This window comes from Acromyrmex echinatior, chromosome 15 (assembly GCF_024713525.1).
Source record: "Acromyrmex echinatior isolate Ae372 chromosome 15, ASM2471352v2, whole genome shotgun sequence".
In the NCBI taxonomy this organism is placed as follows: Eukaryota; Metazoa; Arthropoda; class Insecta; order Hymenoptera; family Formicidae; genus Acromyrmex; species Acromyrmex echinatior.
The window spans coordinates 1,215,393-1,234,395 of record NC_141866.1 but is presented as its reverse complement, the minus strand read 5'-3'; the positions used below and the strand labels follow the sequence as shown (position 1 = coordinate 1,234,395).

The 19,003-nt window shown below is 37.7% G+C and overlaps 1 protein-coding gene across 3 annotated transcripts in view; it reads right to left on the bottom strand.

The window, feature by feature from the left end:
* Pgant9 (polypeptide N-acetylgalactosaminyltransferase 9) overlaps positions 1–19,003 on the bottom strand; it is a 225,834-nt gene that overhangs the window by 3,108 nt on the left and 203,723 nt on the right. For 2 of the 3 annotated variants that reach the window (XM_011064867.2, XM_011064870.2), the window contains 6 exons: positions 15,266–15,579; positions 14,653–14,851; positions 14,135–14,304; positions 12,776–12,904; positions 4,794–4,904; positions 34–162 (listed from right to left, as the gene is read on the bottom strand). In XM_011064867.2, coding sequence (XP_011063169.1) covers positions 34–162; positions 4,794–4,904; positions 12,776–12,904; positions 14,135–14,304; positions 14,653–14,851; positions 15,266–15,579 — 1,052 coding nt within the window. Of the gene's footprint in view, positions 1–33; positions 163–3,204; positions 3,310–4,793; positions 4,905–12,775; positions 12,905–14,134; positions 14,305–14,652; positions 14,852–15,265; positions 15,580–19,003 lie in introns of all 3 variants that reach the window. The other variant, XM_011064871.2, reaches the window with a different exon arrangement.

The window sequence follows — 19,003 nt, the reverse complement described above, 5'->3', positions numbered from 1 at the left end:
TGCGAGCTAAAAGAATGTTTCGAGAACGGTTACCTGAGGATTGTAGATCCATTGTTGATTTCCTTTACTGCCATGACAAGGATAGAGAATAACGTCGCTCCCGCTGTAGTCCAAGCACGACTCGTCTCGACGGATTTCGCCCGTCTTGCTGAGCATCCAGTACTGCGACAGACAATCTTGAGATTAATATTTCCAAAAATTGCAGCCTCGTCTACGACCAACGAGATTTTAACAGCCGCCACGGGAAAAAGAAACAAAAAAAAAAAAAACAAAAACAAAATTTTGCATGAACAATCAATCGGGGAATAAAGAATTGCTTTTAATAAAATTCACATTAACACACGGCGATATTTTGTTATTGTAAAAATGTAAAAGAATTCGGATAAAATTTTCAATAGTTAATATGTATGAATTCATCTCTCTACGGTTTACAAAGCGCTCGTGCCTGTTTCAACACAATTCGTCTCCGATCAAACAATAATATTCACAAAATCAGAGATATGGGCAAAAACGTAAACCGCGATAATGCAAAAACGTAAAATCGTTCGTTCCGCGCATTTAATCTGTCGCATTGCGTGCTCGCGGGATGTGAAAATATAAGCGTAGCGTATTCACTGTACCGGTGTATTATCATGAGCACGACTACCGCGGGTAGACGCGGATTTTCGCGGTGCTGCCGACCGATCGATTGCACGCGCCGCTTGTAAAATAACTTGTCCCGGGCGATCGTGCGCGAGTGAGCTAACGAACGTGTGCCGTGCCGTGCCGTGCCGTGCCATGCCGTGCCGTGCCGTATGCGACCAACGGTTATTTACCGCGGGCAATGTGCAGGTTTGCACGGGTTTGCACGAAGGTGAACGCGTGCGGCGCGGCGGAAGCGCGTCAAAGCGATCCGGCTCTCGTAATGAGCGCCGGTCGCCCGATAATGGAATCCGGTGGCCCTCGAAATTGCGCTTATCTAACCGGACGCCGCGCCGGCTCCGATCGTCGTTGTTTGTGCAATTCCAACTGCCTGGAATGGACAGCGAGCGCCAAGCGTACGCCAAGCCTCGAGCCGTACGTGTCGCTCATGAAATATTCTTTGCGCGATTCTAACTCACCGTGTCGATCGCCGAAGCGAGATTCAGACGCTCGTTGAAGTCACGACAGTTCGTTTCAGGGAAAACATTTAGAAAAAAAAAAAAAAAAACACGAGGCGGATAATAACGCGATAACTGAAAAAAATAACGGCGCATGTCGCGGATCTGCATATACGCATACTGCATGTATGTCGCGCGATCATAATTATCACTAATTTAATACAATGAACGAGCGCGGACTGTGAATTGGAACTGCGGCTGTCAGAACCGTCGGGTCGACAATATAGTTGTTTTGAAGTGCTTTACAAGTATAATTAGGGGATAGTGGGTACGGGGGATAACGAGAAGCAAGCATTCACCGCACACATGTATCATCAAGCGTCGTTAGCCATGCACGACCCGCGTTCCATTCTGCCTGAAACTCTCACTCAAATCAGAGTATATTATGTTGCGTTGCCCGAAGTACATATAATGCAAGTGTTATCTAACGCACATTGCTACGTCCATCTCGCATGCTTATCTCTGATGCGATTTCTCTAACCGCTCACTTACTTTTCGCACGTTGTGATAAAAGAAAAAGAAAAAGAAAATTGAAAAATTGCCAACGGCGATAGGATTTCGCGTTATCGGTGTGCGCATTGTATTCAGCAATATATAGTGTGATTACAGCGGGATAGCGATGTTATATCATGATTCCTGAGCATGATGATAATTCTATGTATACAGAGAGAGAGAGAGAGAGAGAAGGGGGGGAGGAGATATATGCATTGTAGTATGTGTGTGTGTGTGTGTAAACTGACCATCCGGCGACCGCAACGGCTATCTCTCGCGATGCACTCGCCTTCCATCCGATGATACGATTATTCATCTTCCATCATCCGCGCTCACGACTGATCCCGAATCGCCGATGTGCATCCCAGCGCTGCGTCCCTTTTCCCCCACGTAACACAGAGAGTCGTGACTTTATCAGTGTCACGCGGGCGACGACCGAAAGCGTAATTGCCGTGAAACCGCGGCTTAATTGCGAGGGCAAACAGCTAAATTAAAGCAGCGCTTTACCGGGCTAAGCAAGCACCGCCGACTGATTGTGTTTTTGGTTGTAACCGGTCGCCACGGTTGTTAAACGCCGGGCGTTTCGGTATTCGCGTACACGTATATATACGTGCTTGTACGTGAAAGACAGGAAATACGGAAATACGGAAATACGGAAATACCTACGCACGCGTGCGCGTGTTTCGTGTGGGAGCTCTAATAACAGACCGCGCGATCGACCGAACGAGTGCAAGAAACGAGATAAAGCACGGATTTACATGGTTACGCTCGATTCCGTCGAGTGACAAGCGTAAGCTCGCTAATAAATGAACGGAGGTAGGTCGTTGATGAAATTGCCGCTGCCGTTTGTCATCGACGTAGGTAAGAGAAAAAGAGACACGAAAACCGTGATGAACAGTTTACATTTTTATATTCGGATTTATTTTTATCAAACCAATTACCGAGCCTTCGTTTTCAGAGTTGAAAGTTGCGTGCGATAAAATATTGTACGACACACGTACGAAAGATGAAATGTACATTTGTGAAAAGATGAAAAGGATGGATAGAATTGTAAAAATGTTCAAGTCCATGCGATATTTAGACGATATTTGCACTTTGATATTCTCACTCTTGTACGTGGGAGGAGCCAAGTCGATGATTAAATCTAAGTCTACTATATCAATGTGAGAAATGATGATAACATGGTAAGAAATCGTGGCAAAAGGCAGCAATTGGGGTCATCTCACCGGAGAGGCAGTAGAGACATGGATTGATGAGCACCTGCACCAGATTTAGCGATGCCACTAATCGCGTCGAAACGCAGGGCGATTAGTGGCCAGGTTAGCATGCACGCGATCGCACATGCGTTCCAAGGATCAATTATTTTTACAAGTCGCGTAGATTTACAACCCCCGAAACCAGATATTAGATCAGAAATATGCCTGCCATCCATCTATCGAACGATTAGGAAAGCTTCGATCGGTGATATCATGAATGTCCGTTGAATCGTTAGATCGTTAGTCACAAATCGTTTTCAACTCAGCTTAGTATTGTTTAAGATTTGCTGAAAATTGACGGGTTCGCGAATGTGTACCTGATTGCCGCCTTGACGGTGACAGGGATACATGCCCACTGGCTGATGTAGGTCTTCGATTTTCCCTGATGAATCTATACACATTCCGCTAGTAACTTGTCGTATCTGCGTTAGAATTCAAGAGAAATTCACACGGTTACTCTGGGAACGTGAAAGACTCGTTCATCCACCAGCATTTTGTGCGACAGCGCACGTTCGAGAATATCCAAGCAGCCGGAAGCGCGAACACACATGGCATTGAATGAACAAGCGCGGGTGCGATTAGGCACTCGGCCGTCGTTGGGGAAATGATAATGGATCGATATGTATCGCCAATGAAACGGAAACTCGATTTTCTAGTAATTTGGTATGTAGCTACAATTAGCTTCGCAGTGGAATTACGAGACGCACATTTCGAAACGATTTCAATCCGTGTACGTTGTTTATTCACGCAGGATTATACGATAATAATTAAACTAAATACCGGCGGTTCGCAGTGACTAACAGGAGCTATCGTTGTTCCGTGGCTGAAAGCCAAAACAATCAGTTCATACAAGACAATTGGAAAATTTTGCAGAAACTAAATAGCTATTATTTTGTAGTAAAAAAGATAAAAGCGAATAAAACAGAATGAATTAAATACTGTACTGTAGAAGAAGCATTTTTATTAAATAGTGTAAAAGGAACGTATGTGATAACATGTATTAAAAATACAAAAATTATAAGAAAGCCAACAGTTCGTTTAGTTAACGTATATATAAAACATGTGTTTTTAAAATAATAATTATTTGAACTTGATAAAAAACAATTAATCGAGACACTTTTAAAAATTATCAATGCACTTGCTAATATTAATAATTTTGCCTTCAAAGCATTTTAGATAAACTTTCATGCTGCTCGTAGCAATAATATATTCTAAATATATTACTAATAGTGAGTCATAGAAAGCCAAGTTTTTTTTATAATGTTGATTTATAACTACTTATATTGTACAATTTAGAAATATAGATTTTTGCCTACCTAATCAAAATAATAAATTTCTCAAGGTGATATTCATTTTATTTTCTTTCTCTTCTATTCATTTGTTAACAAAATAACAACTATTTAATTTTAGCAACTTTTCAATTGTCATTTTGTACGTCGAGTAGCAGAACAATTGATTGCCATCAATCAATATAGTTCATCACACCGGTCGCATACATACTAAATTCTTTGATTTATAAATTGATTTATACTACAATTCAATTTATAAATCAAATGACCGAAATTTGATTACTCACAGAATCTTTAATTTCTATTACGTACGTATTATCAATTTAGACACTGTGAATAAAATACGTTATTCTACAGTGGATATACTATCGTAACAAACGGTAAACGTCTCGAAATATAGTCACAAGTTCGTACCTATGTATAATACTTGCAAACGCCAGTGACAGCGTGGAAACAGCTTCATAGCAGAATGTAAAAATCAAATGAAATTCAACAAAAATCGTGTTTCCGTTTTGAACTTTGAGGACAACAGTTGCACACATCAAGCATGGACAAGCATTTCATGGGACAATGTGTTTTGTGGTGAAGGAAATTTTTCAGGAGGATGTCTATTGTACCTGATTTCCACCCTGTCGATGACAGGGATACAGTCCGCACGGTTTGTGCAAATCGGCCTTGCGAGCGGGCGAGTCCAGACAGGTGTTACCGCCTTCGCCGAGGTTTCGGACCTGTTTGTTGTTAGTAATTTTTTCGTACATTAGCGTGTATCCGTCGCACCGTTAGTAATACCCAAGAATATATGTACATATTAATAAACAGATTACTGAGAAAGAAAGTAACGTCAACGATGTGCCATTTCGACATTTCTGTTTAATATTTTTGTTATTTCCTCGACTTGACATTTCATCGTGAAACTTTGGAATTAAAATGGAAAATTATTCTCGATCGAATTAAATGCGAATGAGTATTCAGTTCGAAATGTCGATGCAAAAATCGTTGACGCTCTGCCTTATTAAAATCAGATTATAATAATACACACGACGCTTTTATATGCTTTATATCTGTAAAATAATGTAATAATTAGATTAATAAATCCATGTTTTTGTATTTCTGGTAACGAGATTCGTTGACTCAATCTCTCGCGAGAATTCTGAAACAGAGTATAAAAAGGCAGAAAAGTCACGCTCCTCGTTGCGCAATGATTCTTTTTTTTTTTCATGCACAGATTCTGCGGTATGCATGTCTGGCAAAGCGAGGACCGCGGATTGCGTTCTCCATTTTTCAAATAGACGGAAACAAATTGAAAATGAGGTCTGCTCGTATTTCGCTCGGTCCGACGCGTGTGTTCACGACTGAACCATACGATGTATATACGTGTGGTGCGTGTTGCATGTGTGTGTGTGTGTGTGTGTATGTGGAAATGTGTGTGTGCGTGTGCGTGTGTGCACATGTGCCTGCGTGTAACAGCAGGTGCATTCAGTTACGGCGCTCGGTCAGCAGTCCTGATTTCACTGCATGCAAGAATTCTGTGGTCGTTGCAGTTTCAACGTGAACATCTTTATTCCCTTCCCTTCCTCTATCCCGCCCCACCCCTGTGTCTATATTCCTCGTAGGAGTTGTCCTCGTCGTCGGCGTCCTCATCGTCGGTCGACTGGAATAAAAACTCGTGATTTATAACCAGGGTATCCTGGAGGTCGATAAAATTTTCAAAGCTCCTGCTCCGCTGGCATTATTAAAGGTAGCTCGAAGGCTCTTAGTGAACTCAATGAGAAATGTGATCTGGTATTTAGACAACTTTACGATCCTAACTCTGCAGAGAGTTGGAGAGCTCGAAATAATATAATACCGCGGAAAGTCACGTATTTCGGACATTTTTTGAATTTCATACCTCATTATTTTATAATCCGAAGAAGAACGTGTCTCCTTCATTTTTCCCCGGTAAATCTCTGCATTCACTCGTACGTATGAGAAAAAATTTATTAATGTTAACAGTGATTTTTCAAGAATATTTCTAGAAAGATTATACAGGATGAATCAGAGTTGTTGAATCAACTTTTTACCCTATGAGAAAATTATCGACTTCATACCTAATTGAATTATAACGTGTGCAGTCAATTATTTTCTCATAGGATAAAAAGCCGGTTCAACGACTCTGATTCCTGTACATGTAACAAGCACTGCATTCAAAGATATTACAAATGTTTTATTAAAAATCATATCGTAGGACGTGGGATCGATGCAAGATTAGGGTAAGGGTTAAACAAAATCGCGTTCTGCATTGCGTTTTTATCATTCCATGAGGTTTTGCATAGGAAATCCATGCAGTTCGCGTAGAACGACTCAAAAATCGTGGTATACCCCCGGAGAAATATACGCCCTCCCCTGCACGTACGTAGAAACACGTGCACATTCGAAATTATTCACGTCGTGTACGATTTCTGGACCGTCGTAGAACCGTGTGAACTATAAATCCAGTCATCCCTCTTCCTCCCTTACGATAGGAAGGTCGAGCGTGATTTAGCCGGTTCTGCGAAAGCAAATAAAAAGTAAAAAGGAGAGGGGGAGAGGGAGAGAGAGAGAGAGAGATTCGGACGGAAGACAGTGAGAATATAAGTTTCGCCTCGAACGAAATTGTTATTTTGTGTGCAATGCGACAATAAAGTCCAAAATCCTTGTCGCACGTAAATTCTGTTATTGTGATATTGCCGATTGCATTTCGAAATGCAATCGAAAACGGCAATTGTTATAAAAATTTCAGATTTCGAAATTGTTGTTTTAAAGAATCTGGAATTTTTTAAATAAGTCGAATTTATTTAGCTAGAAGCATATTGCAGAAATACTGGTTCTACGTAGTATTGATTATTTGTCAGCGTTATGTATAAATTATGATAAAATGTTTTGCAGGCATTTTAATATTAAAAGAAATTATTAAAACTTTCAAATTTAAAGATTCATGTTAGATTAGTGATTAATTAAATAAATTATGTAAAATTTGAGAATCTTTTTGAGTTTACGTGTATTAAAATAAAGACAGAGATGAGTCTACTATCCAAGATCGTACGTATGTTACAAGAAAATAAGCTTACGCGTGAATACGTATCTCCTATTTTTTGGAACAAACATCTCGATATTCTCGACAACACATAGTAACAATTTGGAAGAACAAATGATTGCGTGCGGATAATCTAGGATTGACAAAAAACGAGTTCTGCCGGTTCACGCCGTGCAACTTAAACGACGAAATTGTTATTTCGTGTGTGGCATGGATCGCATTCCAAAGTGCGCGACCACGTAAATGCTACTTCGCGAAAATGCGCGCCCATCCTTTATATATTCCTTCTTTTTCCGCGATGCTTCGTTTTAGTTTGCCTATTCCACCCACTCGTAAATGCCAGTGTCAGTGCGTTTGGACAGAGGAAGAAAAGAAAGGCGGAAGAAAACAAAAGGAAGAAACGGGAAAGAGTGAAATGCATTCTTTGCCTTATCCAAGGGAAAACGTGAGTGGATCGCAACAAACGACAGGGTAGACAGAGAGAAGACAAGGGAAGTAAAAAGCGGTGGAGAACAAGGGGATTGGTCGATAGTATTTCGAACTCCCGAACTATTTCGAATTCCGTTGCTTTTTATTATCATGTTCGATCGGAATATTGCCTTCACACGGCGGAACGCGTGTACATACCGTGTGTCATGTCGGCAGCGCCGTGAAATTGTGATTCGCGAGAACCAGCGGTGCCATGACCAGTGGCTTTTGTCTCGCAAACAACGCGACGGAGTGCCACAATTTGTGCGCATGAATACGTGCGTACGAAACACTATGCGAGCATACATCTCAATGCTATTTCATCCTCAACAAACATACTATACGTAAAATGAAATGCAATGAAATACAGAAACGTATACATAACTGTCGATTTCTTAATTTCTCGATAGTGTGATGAAAATTAGTTAGATAGTATGATGAACGAGAGAAATAAATCTCCTATCCAAAGTTTAGTCCTAAGTTTACTATAATATGTTATCTATATAATTTGCAGTAATAAAATCAAGAGTTTCATGTCGGATTTCATGCGCTTCATTTTTACAAATATGGCAGAGAAGTTGAGGAGTAAAAAATTTAAATTTAGCTAAACACATAATTTTTTCATTGTCTTTCTGTGCAAAAATAGATATACGTTAAGTGTAAGTAAAGATTAATGTATCGAAAAAAATCAGCTGTAAGTGTCGCTATTTTCTAAATATAGATATATACAGGGTTGGCCATATTCGACGGAAAGATCTGGCAAACACTGTAACTTTTGACAGAGATGTTAGCTCGAGTAACGACGTTTCCCATGATTGAAAAAAAAAACATCTTTCCGTCGAATATGGCCAACCCTGTATCTTGGAAGAAATGGTATTGGAGAATTGGTATGTATGTGCGATATTTAAAATATTTTTAATTTCTATTTTTACTTTTAAATTTAAAATTTAAAATATTTTAATTCTATCGATGCACACATGTTTCTTCATTTCTTCCAAGAATGTTTATATAAAAGTAGCGACATTTATAACTTTATTAACACACATATTCCTCAAAAGTAGAAATATATTTAATTCTAAAAATTCCGTCTATTTTTATTTTCATAGCATGAAGTGTACGATATGCATATATTTTTTTCGACATATATACATATATATATGCTTGTAAAAATTAGAGTTAAATACATTTCCATTTTTTTGTATGATATCAATTAATTTCTGCCTTCGAATCGTAGTTGTCGTAAATAAAATTATTTCGTAAATTATGTAAATCTTCTATCAAGTTCTATAAAACGATATATTTATCACCGGACGACACACGTCCCTAATAGCTTTCGGTATTATTAAAAGCTAAAATATTTCCCTGATAAGGGAGCAACGAGACGCGCGCTCGAAACTTACTCAGAATTTCCGGTACGGCGAACTTTAGTATGCCCGGTTATCTTACACGGCGTGCGCGGAGATAGGCGCGGAGGACGAAGATGATCCTGATACGAGAAATTCAAGTGAAGTGTGAAGATAACGAGACGTGCCGAGACCGGGCGTGAAAAAGAGACGGCCGAGGTGAGAAAGAGCGCGCGCGGAGGGTAGACAGAGATAAATGAGAGTAAGGGGGATGGGCACGAGCACGAAATATTTGAGTCGCGTGACACTGTGACGCCTGTAATGCAAGCCGAGGTTTAACCCCCCGCCAGGGAAACGCTACGATTCTCTACATAGGGTTGAAAATAGGCGGGGATGGATGATAGGATGCATTATTCAATAACACGATTAATCGACAACGTAACCGAATGTCGTGTTGCAAAACACAATGAAATATCTATGCGCAAAACGTTCAAGTTATATATTATCGTTACATAGTAAATGAGAGGGATGATCAGAATTATGTGATGAATCAATTTAACAAAATTAGACTTTATAACAGTATGGATGATACGATGAGTAATATCATTTGATCGTAACCGACGTAATATTAGATAATCTTAGATAAATAAATGTGAATAAATATATTTCATATTTTTGCTAAATTCTCGAGGTGACGCGTTTCCATTTCCTAGGTTCGGATTTTCTCCGAGAACAAAAACTCCGAGGGAAAAAAAGGCTTTACGCTACAAGCGTTTTACTTTCTTCGCGACTGCGTTGAACATTGTGTTAAACACCGGCGCACCGGTTGCTGGGTTAATGCACTGTTGGCTTATGATAAAATTAAAGGAACAAAAGGAAATTGGAAGGAAAGTGAGAGAGGAAGAATGATGAAGTATGAAATATTCGTGTCGCGTGACGCTGCAATTTATCCGTCGGTGCAACGTCGTTAATACCGGTGCCTACGTACCGTGACTTTGTCACGGAGCGGCACGCTGCATGTGAAGAGAGTAACGTGTAACGATCCGCATGGAAATGCAAGGTACCCCATCCCAAGCTGGGAAGGCGGATTTATCCCTCGATAACGGTTGCAATCATTTTGCAATTACGAATGCAGCGGAACGGAGTGACGCGGGTAGCTAACGCGGTGAAAATAAATTGTGAAATAACTAACAGTCTGTGCCTCGAATCGCGTACATATCGAAACGAATTGATTAATAAAACACGTCAACAATATTGGCGGCGACGAGACGCCGATAAAAGATTGATTAAACGCGCAGAAGCGGTTACTGGAACTGGAAACAGCCGTGAATAAATCAAACGTGGATAAATGGTGCGATATCGCGAATAAATTTCTACATTTGTGACGAGAGCAGACCGATTTCGACATACAAATTTATAAGTTTTTCGCTGGCATTGAACTTAATAAAGCAGGCAAGAATTTACGTTCCTGTTCTATTTTTCTCGTTCTCTTGCATGTTATTTCATTTATATTTCATGACGATTTGTATTTTTCACGATTTGGATTACCCCGTGTCTCTGTGAATAATCCAACGGTGACAACATCGTCTCGTTGCAACCGCAACGAGATTTGACAATCATTCCGTAATTACCGATATACCAAGACGGAATACAGGAAAAGGAGGAAGAGAAGAACGAAGGGGCGAGGAAGAAAAGGGAGGAACAACACAACGGAAATAAATCTCCGCGTGATTGATCGTTTGCCATGAATCGCGCGTCCGAGCGATATTAATGCACTATCAGTCGTGACGGGTTCGCACGGATGGCTCGCGTGTACCGCGCGTGTAGCTTTGACGAGTCTGTCGCTCGTCGCCTCTGCTCGATATTTATGCGCACGTTTTTTTTTTTACAGCAAAACGAGGGTTACGGGGAAAAAAAAGACAGCTCCGCTTGAAATTTCGCGCGCATCGGGATACAACTGCGCTTTTGCTACTGCATTCCCGTTTCTCCTTCTTTTCTCGCTCCTCTTTCACAGTATATCAATGAGTCCTGGAATATGGAGCTCGACAACCGGCATCATCGTGAAATCTATCATAGTGTAATGCAGCATCGAAAAAGATTCGGTTCCTAATTAATTAATAAAGTTTTGTGACTAGATATCTTGTCTATTATTCTTGCCTTCATTCAGTAGTATTAAAAAAAATTTAGATCGATTAGAATAATATATTTCTTTCTACTTGGAAAATAAAATTAGCGATTAAGGAGAGAGAGGGAGAGAGAGAGAGAGAGATTTAATAAAATAATTTAATCACATTTCATGATATGAAGATATAATTACTTTTATCAATGAAAATGTATGAAATGTCTGATTAAACTTAGATGTTTGATCATTTTCCGCTTATTCTACTTTTAATGTGATCATTATTATTCAATCAACTGTCGAAATGACATGACACAAATTTTTCTTTCAATTCTTGTTTTAACTTTTTGACTAAATTTTTAACATATTAATTCTGCACAAAATTTGGCATACGATATATTGTTCAATGTAGAGGCGTCGACTTTGTGAGCTTAAGTTTTCATCACCAATCAGCTTATTAATTTTGAGAGGAAAAACTTGAAGATACTATTTTGCAATGCAATATTCGAATTGCTGCGTTAGGGGGAAATATCGCTGAAGAAGATTCAAACTATGAGTTTCAAACGTCCAAGGTTTATAGATATTTAATATTAAGAAGATTCTTGCGCTAATTAATAACCAGCGTTGAATCCTATAGCCTGTACTAAACGTTATTAATTTTATATTTTTCTAATTTGTTTCAATTAAAGGAGTTTATAAAAAGCTTATTAGTTTTTCGTTAGTTTTTTAATTTCTCATTTATCATATTTAACTTTGAATCCTATTTTTCTAAAACAAAACATTTAATGTTTAACATCAACATGAAAAGATCAGGTGCGATGGACATGTTCGAAGAAAAATTTCCGGATTGCTTTTACAGAGGAACGAAAGACAACTTCTTCTGTAAAGGCGTTTGCTTTGTAATCAAGTTGCATTGGCAAAACCTGCTATACTACGTAGCCTAAGAATCTATAATATCGATCTGTGGGAATCGATTTCCGATTAGATATCGGACAAGCCTTCATCCGCAATCCGATCGCAATTGCCCCAACCACGATTCACATTGTTTCGCAATCAAAGCGGCATGTTTCCAGTGTCATGAGATCGTCGACATCGATCAACGCCTCTTACTGCTAATATTCAAACTCGAGGAAATGTATTAATTAATCGAAGAACAAGATTTTACCGCTTTATAATATTTAAGCTGAATTTGTCGAAATTCCTTCTTACTTAAACATTTTTTTTTTAACAAAAAGTTAATTAAAAAGATATAATGAGGTAAAGAATTTCATTTTTTTATCATGTATCAAAAGTATTACTATAACAACAAATATCACGGTGAACAAGATATTCGTAGCTTATATAAAAAACAAAACAAAAAAAGAAGAATAATTTGACTCTTTTTTGATGACTCTATCTATCTAACTGACTACATTTCCTTTCACAAAGAGCCTTCGAATGTTATAACCCGACACCTTGATGGATCAAAGCCACGGCAACGTCGTTAAAGATGGAACCGGTCGTTCCCTCATCGTTTCCGCTTTCTCTTCCTTCATTCCGGTTGGTAGTATTTCTCGGGCCGCGTAATGTCAGCAGCTAAAAAAAAGCGTTCAAGAGGAGAATGTGGAATAGTCTTACCTCTCCAGAGGCGACTGCCTCGCCCGGAATGAAGAGTTCCGGGTAAACGTTGTCCAGGTACCACTTGAACGACTTGCACCCCAGTTTCTTCCTAAGAGCTTTTCGCTCCGATATGTCGCCGTAGTTTCCCTACAAAAGTTCAGTGTGTAACAGAATTATGCTGGCAATAAAAGATAAAAAAATATGAAAATTGTATAGATATTAAAATAAACATAAAGAGAGACATTACACATACAGAAATAATAACTAAAAAATTTATAAAACAAAAATAAAAATAATAGTTAAAGAATAATTTATCAATTAAAAATAAATCGTGAATAAAGTAAATTTATAATTCATAGGACTTTTATATCCCTTAGAATAGAAAATATTTGTTAAAAAATTGTTTGCTATAATTCAAATTAAATCACAGAAACAAGAAAATTGACAAAGTTTTATTTTTTTACAATATTACAATAATAATTATTTTTCAATAATAAAACACTTAATTTTTTATTCAATACTTGTGTTTCCAATACTGTCTAACCAACCATTGATATTACTACTGCGAACCTTTACTTACGCCTAAAGATAGAGATAAACAAAGAGCGATTTATCTCATTACATTATGAAGCCATCCATGAGGACGACATTCTCGATAGATTCGATCATTACATAGAGCGACGTGCTTACGGAAGCGATTTATTCTCTACGCTTCGATTTATCTCGCCGATTGGATCTCGGCAGGAGAGTAGGGGCGGACAAGCATCAAGGATAAATGACAGATCGTTATAGAAGGGGTCGAAAGAAACGTCCTTCGACGGAGGAGAGCGAGGACATGCGCACGAGCCTTAAGGGCACTTGGCGCGTTTATGGCCCTTTTTACGACAAGTCTTGGTCTACGATCCTCTCCATCATCGACCACCTTTATCGTTATCCTTCATCCCATTCCAACCAACCCATTCAGCCAATGTTTACAGGAAACTTGGATTAAAGAAACATACTCGATGGTTTACCGATACACCGCGGCAAGAAATGGGATCTTTAGCTCACGATAAAAGATAATTTATCACTAATTATCTATTTCCTGACAGAGAGTATGTGCTACAATTCGATATAACTTCGAATATAAATTTTTTTAAATTATTCCTGTGTTTTTATATTACAGAATGTTTCTCTCTCTCTGTTTATATGAATATTGTTGAGCGTATTAAAGTTCATCTCCATTCAATCGTATAAAATCCTTGTCTCATTTTATTTTTCGCATTTTACTATGTCGATTGTACTATAATAACTCGCTACATGGATTGCTCCCCCGCATTTGCACAAGAGGTTGTATATGAAAAGAAAGTTATGCATGCGACGATGCGAAGTACTCACCTTGTCGTGACCTATCCTCTGATAGTAGTACTTGGCGTACTCGTCCAGCCACACTTCGCTCAGTCTTATGCTGTTCCTCTTGAGCACGTTCACGCCATTGCGCCACTTGTAAGGCGAACGTTTCCTGAAGATGTGACCCACGTGCGAGCACGGCACGATTTCCAGGGTGCCTGAGAACGCGTCGAGTTATTAGATTAACGTTTTCATTCGGTTGAATTATACATTTACATGTTGCTGGCTAATTTTAAGAATCGTGCAAATGCAAATAAGTGTCAAACATGAAAATAAAAAAAGAAACATTTGAATAAAAATATAGATGGATGCAATTTTTACCGAAATAAAGAACAACGAAAATATAATGTATAAAAGGAAAACAATTCGCATTTAGCGCCAAGAACAAAATAAAAAAACAAAAAGATAATTCTTCCATATTATAAGATCACAATGACTTAGAACTTTAATTTTCTAAATTAGAAAAACAAAACCTTTTTTTATTGCGCATCACGTTCTTGTCTTACCTCCGCACATCCAGGTTTTAAATGATAATTCAAGATTCTCGCCGCCCCATATGTCGAAGCCGCTATCGTATGTACCGATCCGTTCGAAGAAGGCTCGGTCTATTGAAAAGAGGCCGCCAGCCATCGTTGGTGACCAAACGGGTTCGGCCGGGTTTTTGTGCCTCTTTCTCTCCCTCTCTGGTACCGCGTGCCAATTGAACTTGTCAACAAATGTTGATATATGTCAAGAATCCGCCCGTAAATGGTCATGACTTTTTGATCATAAAATCTTACAAGTTGATAGTAACTTAATAAAATGAGACTCAAAAGTCATTTAAAAAATTAATGTCTTACATTTTCTAGTTTTATTTTTTTTTTAATCGCATCTTGCCAATTTAGAAACAAATAATTTTAAAGAATATAGATGTAAAAAAGACTTTTTATATAATAAAATGCAATCCTACGTGTCTTTTAAATTACACGATCAATCAATCAATTTCTTCCCCGGTAAATAATTAGTTTGGTGTCACGCCGTGTCACATGTGAAAATCAATTGCATTCCGGCAAGACAGACGTAGGTATTTTCTATCGTTTCCCAATGTTCGGAAGAGAACGGCGTGAAGATTTCGTTTACCTGGAGATTCCAATCGAATCCACCGACATTTACACCGCTCGAGTCGCGCCAGTGGTATTCCAGGGTAGTGTCGTCTATAACATCGATCACCGGACAAACTACCGTCGTCGGATCGCGCGCGATCCGATCCAGAAGAGGTTCCAGCCAGCCCTCCGTACATTCACAATGGCTATCCAGATACGTGAGAACCGGAGCTTTGGCCGCCGCAGCGCCTAACAAGCGCGCCCTGATAAGGCCCTCGCGTTTATTCGCCCTGATAATTCTCACTTTTGGATAATTCATCATATAGTCCTCCAATTGGCGCTTGAGATGAGCTGCGAAAGGATTGATTTTTCGTTATTTTCCACCCAACAAAGCATCAAAATAACAAAATATCGCGACGCGTAATTAACTTAAATATTTCTATATATATTTATATTTAGTTATATCCTATATTGTATCTTCCGTTGCATTATACTAAATAAATGGAGTATTTGTCGCATTGTTCTATCTTAACTTTAAAATAGCTTATATCCTTTTTATAGGAAATTTAAATTAGCATTTAATATTAAACAGTCGCATAATTCATGGCGTAATCTCGTAATACGTGACGCAGCGTTATTGACAGAACTTGTCGTCTTTAATATCAGGATTTACTCGAATATTAATCTCGCGGACCTGTAGATTTTGTCTCCGTTGTTTGCTAGACCTCCGATTTGAAATAGGTATAAGTTGCCCGTAGGATCTATGCTTCGGCGAACAATAAATGCAACAATAAAGTCACGTGAATGTAGCTATTTCTCTAGGTTTCTTTAAAATCGATTACGTCCTTAATGTCAGATTACGGTTTATTTACGATGTCATTCGCAAGCTGTTGCGGTAACAACAATCACCCTTCTCGTCGTAAATTTATTCCCTATTTATTCACAATAAATTTAATCGTATGCTAAATAGAAAGAACGATAATCCTGGTATAATAATTCATTTTAATTGCATGTTTCTTATATACATGTTATTAACATTTCATCATTTGATTAAAAAAGTTACTTAGCCTTCTAATAAAAATTATGTCCGCTAAACTAGCCTTTAATTCGCCATTAAGGTATCTTAACGATTGAATACAGAAAAGGGACGTAGTTCACAACTTTTAGGAAGGTTTGTTTAGCTAGAAAATAATAGCTATGCAACTTTATAAAGCTGTAATAAATATTGTAATTAATATTGTTACTATTATGTATTTTAGGCGACTTGAAAAGTACACAGGGATCGTTGGGTTCATCTTTTTTCTTACTCAGTTTTACTTACTAAATTACAAATCGATTAAAATTGTTCAAGTATTCGGAAAATATTTTTTTTCATATCTTAAATTGAAGAGAAAACAACGGTTAATTTTATCACTTTGTTGAACCATATATACGAATTTCTCTTTATTTTTATATAAAAATCGTTTCTTTATTAAAATAAATTATTATTAAAGTCATAACTTTTATTTGCACTATACAGAGTAGTCCATTTTAATTAATACAGTCAATTTTTTTCGAAACGATTAATAATGTCTCAGATAAAAATGGAATTATTTTAAAGAGAACATATTTTGGCCATAATTTTTTTCTAAATAGAAGCATCAAAAAGATATGAAGGTTATCTCCACTTTTTTAAAATAGAATTATATGATTTTTTTAGTGTAATTATTTTGCATATAAAAGCATTGAGATAGAGATATAAAAAACCCATTAGTTTTCGAGAGATATTTTATACTTTATTATAGCACTTTGGCATAAAGTGATTAAATATTTCGTAAACTATAAATTTTTTGATAATCGTATCTTCAGTATAGTAAATAAAATTGAATAAGAAAAAAGATGAATCCAATGATCCTTGCGTGTTTCCCAAATCGCCTAAAATGTATAAACTCCTTTATCGTCACAGCATTTTATTATTTTCTAAGAATCTCATAAGACTATATACATGTGAGTACACAACCAATAGGAGACAAACCTATTAATAGGAGACAGACCTTTTAATGATCTAGCTGAATTATATCTTTCTTATATAATTCTATGCGTATTTATATATACAATACTACGTATATTATATATATGTATTATATATACTACTCATATGCAGTCCTTTAAATTGCGAGCCAAAATAATTTTTCGGTTATGAAATGCAAACTCCCGCAGTAATATTACAAATTAAATTGACTAGCAATTCGATACTCATAAGAATCTTAAGAACAATATCAATAGTGCTGAATGACATTAAAATCTCTAAAGCCCGGTTGCATCAATGTTACCCTAATTTTAAGCGAGACTTGAAACTCTCTTTGTCCCTGTCTCTTTTTAGTTTTTAAAATGAGATAGAGAGAGTCTTAAGTTTCGCTTAAAATCAAAGTAATGCAATCGGGCCTAAATAATTTTATTGCGTCGGCGAGGAATCGATTTATTATTTTAAATTCCTTTATCTATTTTTCATTTGAATATACACAATCCTGATCTTAAAAAAAAATAATATCGATTGCCACTGAAAATCTTCGATATCACTTGTGTGGATGTTTCAAGGTCTCTGTTATCTTGTATTATTTTTGACAAACATAAGCGAGATATAAATTTAAAACATATATCTGCCTATAGTTATGGATCGCTAGGCAGCAATTAGGAGATATTCGTGATTTATTCTCCGTTAGGGTAGCTTTATGAGGGACCGTAGCACTAATCCTAAGCCCCTGCCCTGTAAGCTCGATTAACTATGGATAGTATAATGGGATTCTACGGATCAACGTGTTTCGTGCAAGAACAATGATTACCGCACGAGACACTTGATTTTGTTTCCTTTTTGTTGAGTTGCGCGTCTGATAAGCTTTAATACAAAGTCGTCATGCTCGATTGCCATTCAGCGATTCCGTATTGAGTATCGGTTCACAAAAGAATTTTTTCGTGCCTCGTGCCGAGATATCGTTGTATATATAGGGATCGTTGTATGGATCTCGCCGGTAGTTACGAATCGAGAAAATGTTCCTTTCGAAATACACTGAAGTGTGCTGAACGAAGAGCGCTACGTTCTCGTTAGCTGCACTCGAACGAGAAGAGATGGACCGTAAGAGATCAGAGATCAGACATTTAATGCACGCGCAACCGGCTCGCGCGCGTGGAATCCGCGCGCATTCCAAACCGAATTAATTTCTAATGAATTCCTCGAACACAAAGAGGCACGCATAAACCGACCCTGGCCATTATTGCAGATTTCATTATGACTTTGCTGAGTGCACTATATGAGGCGTAGATAATGGAACCGCTCAAAGAGCACAGTCTGTCGCCGTCGAGAGCGCTCATAATTAACTCTGTAATCCCCGTCGCCAATCCCCTTTATAAAAGCTAATTATCGTGCGTGAGTTTTGCCGAGGAGGCTAAAGTCTATGCTGTAACTTTCTTGTGGACTTTGTTAATCATTGAATTCATTTTAACCCACCGCCCCTTTCGGCGAATAAAGAGATAATTTTTTATAATAAAAAATTATCATATTGTAATATAATATCCATATAATTGAAATAAAATATTCGATTCGACTAATTATAAGAAAATAATTATATATAAAGAAATTCATATGTATAAAGAAACTCTCGAATTATATACGTTGCAATCGTCTTAAATAAAAGCATGTATAAATTCATTTATCGTGTTCGCATTTTTTAATTATCTTTGCGAAAAAGATAAAGCATGTATGAGATGCAGTATTATAATCTCCTTCTGTGATAAAGCA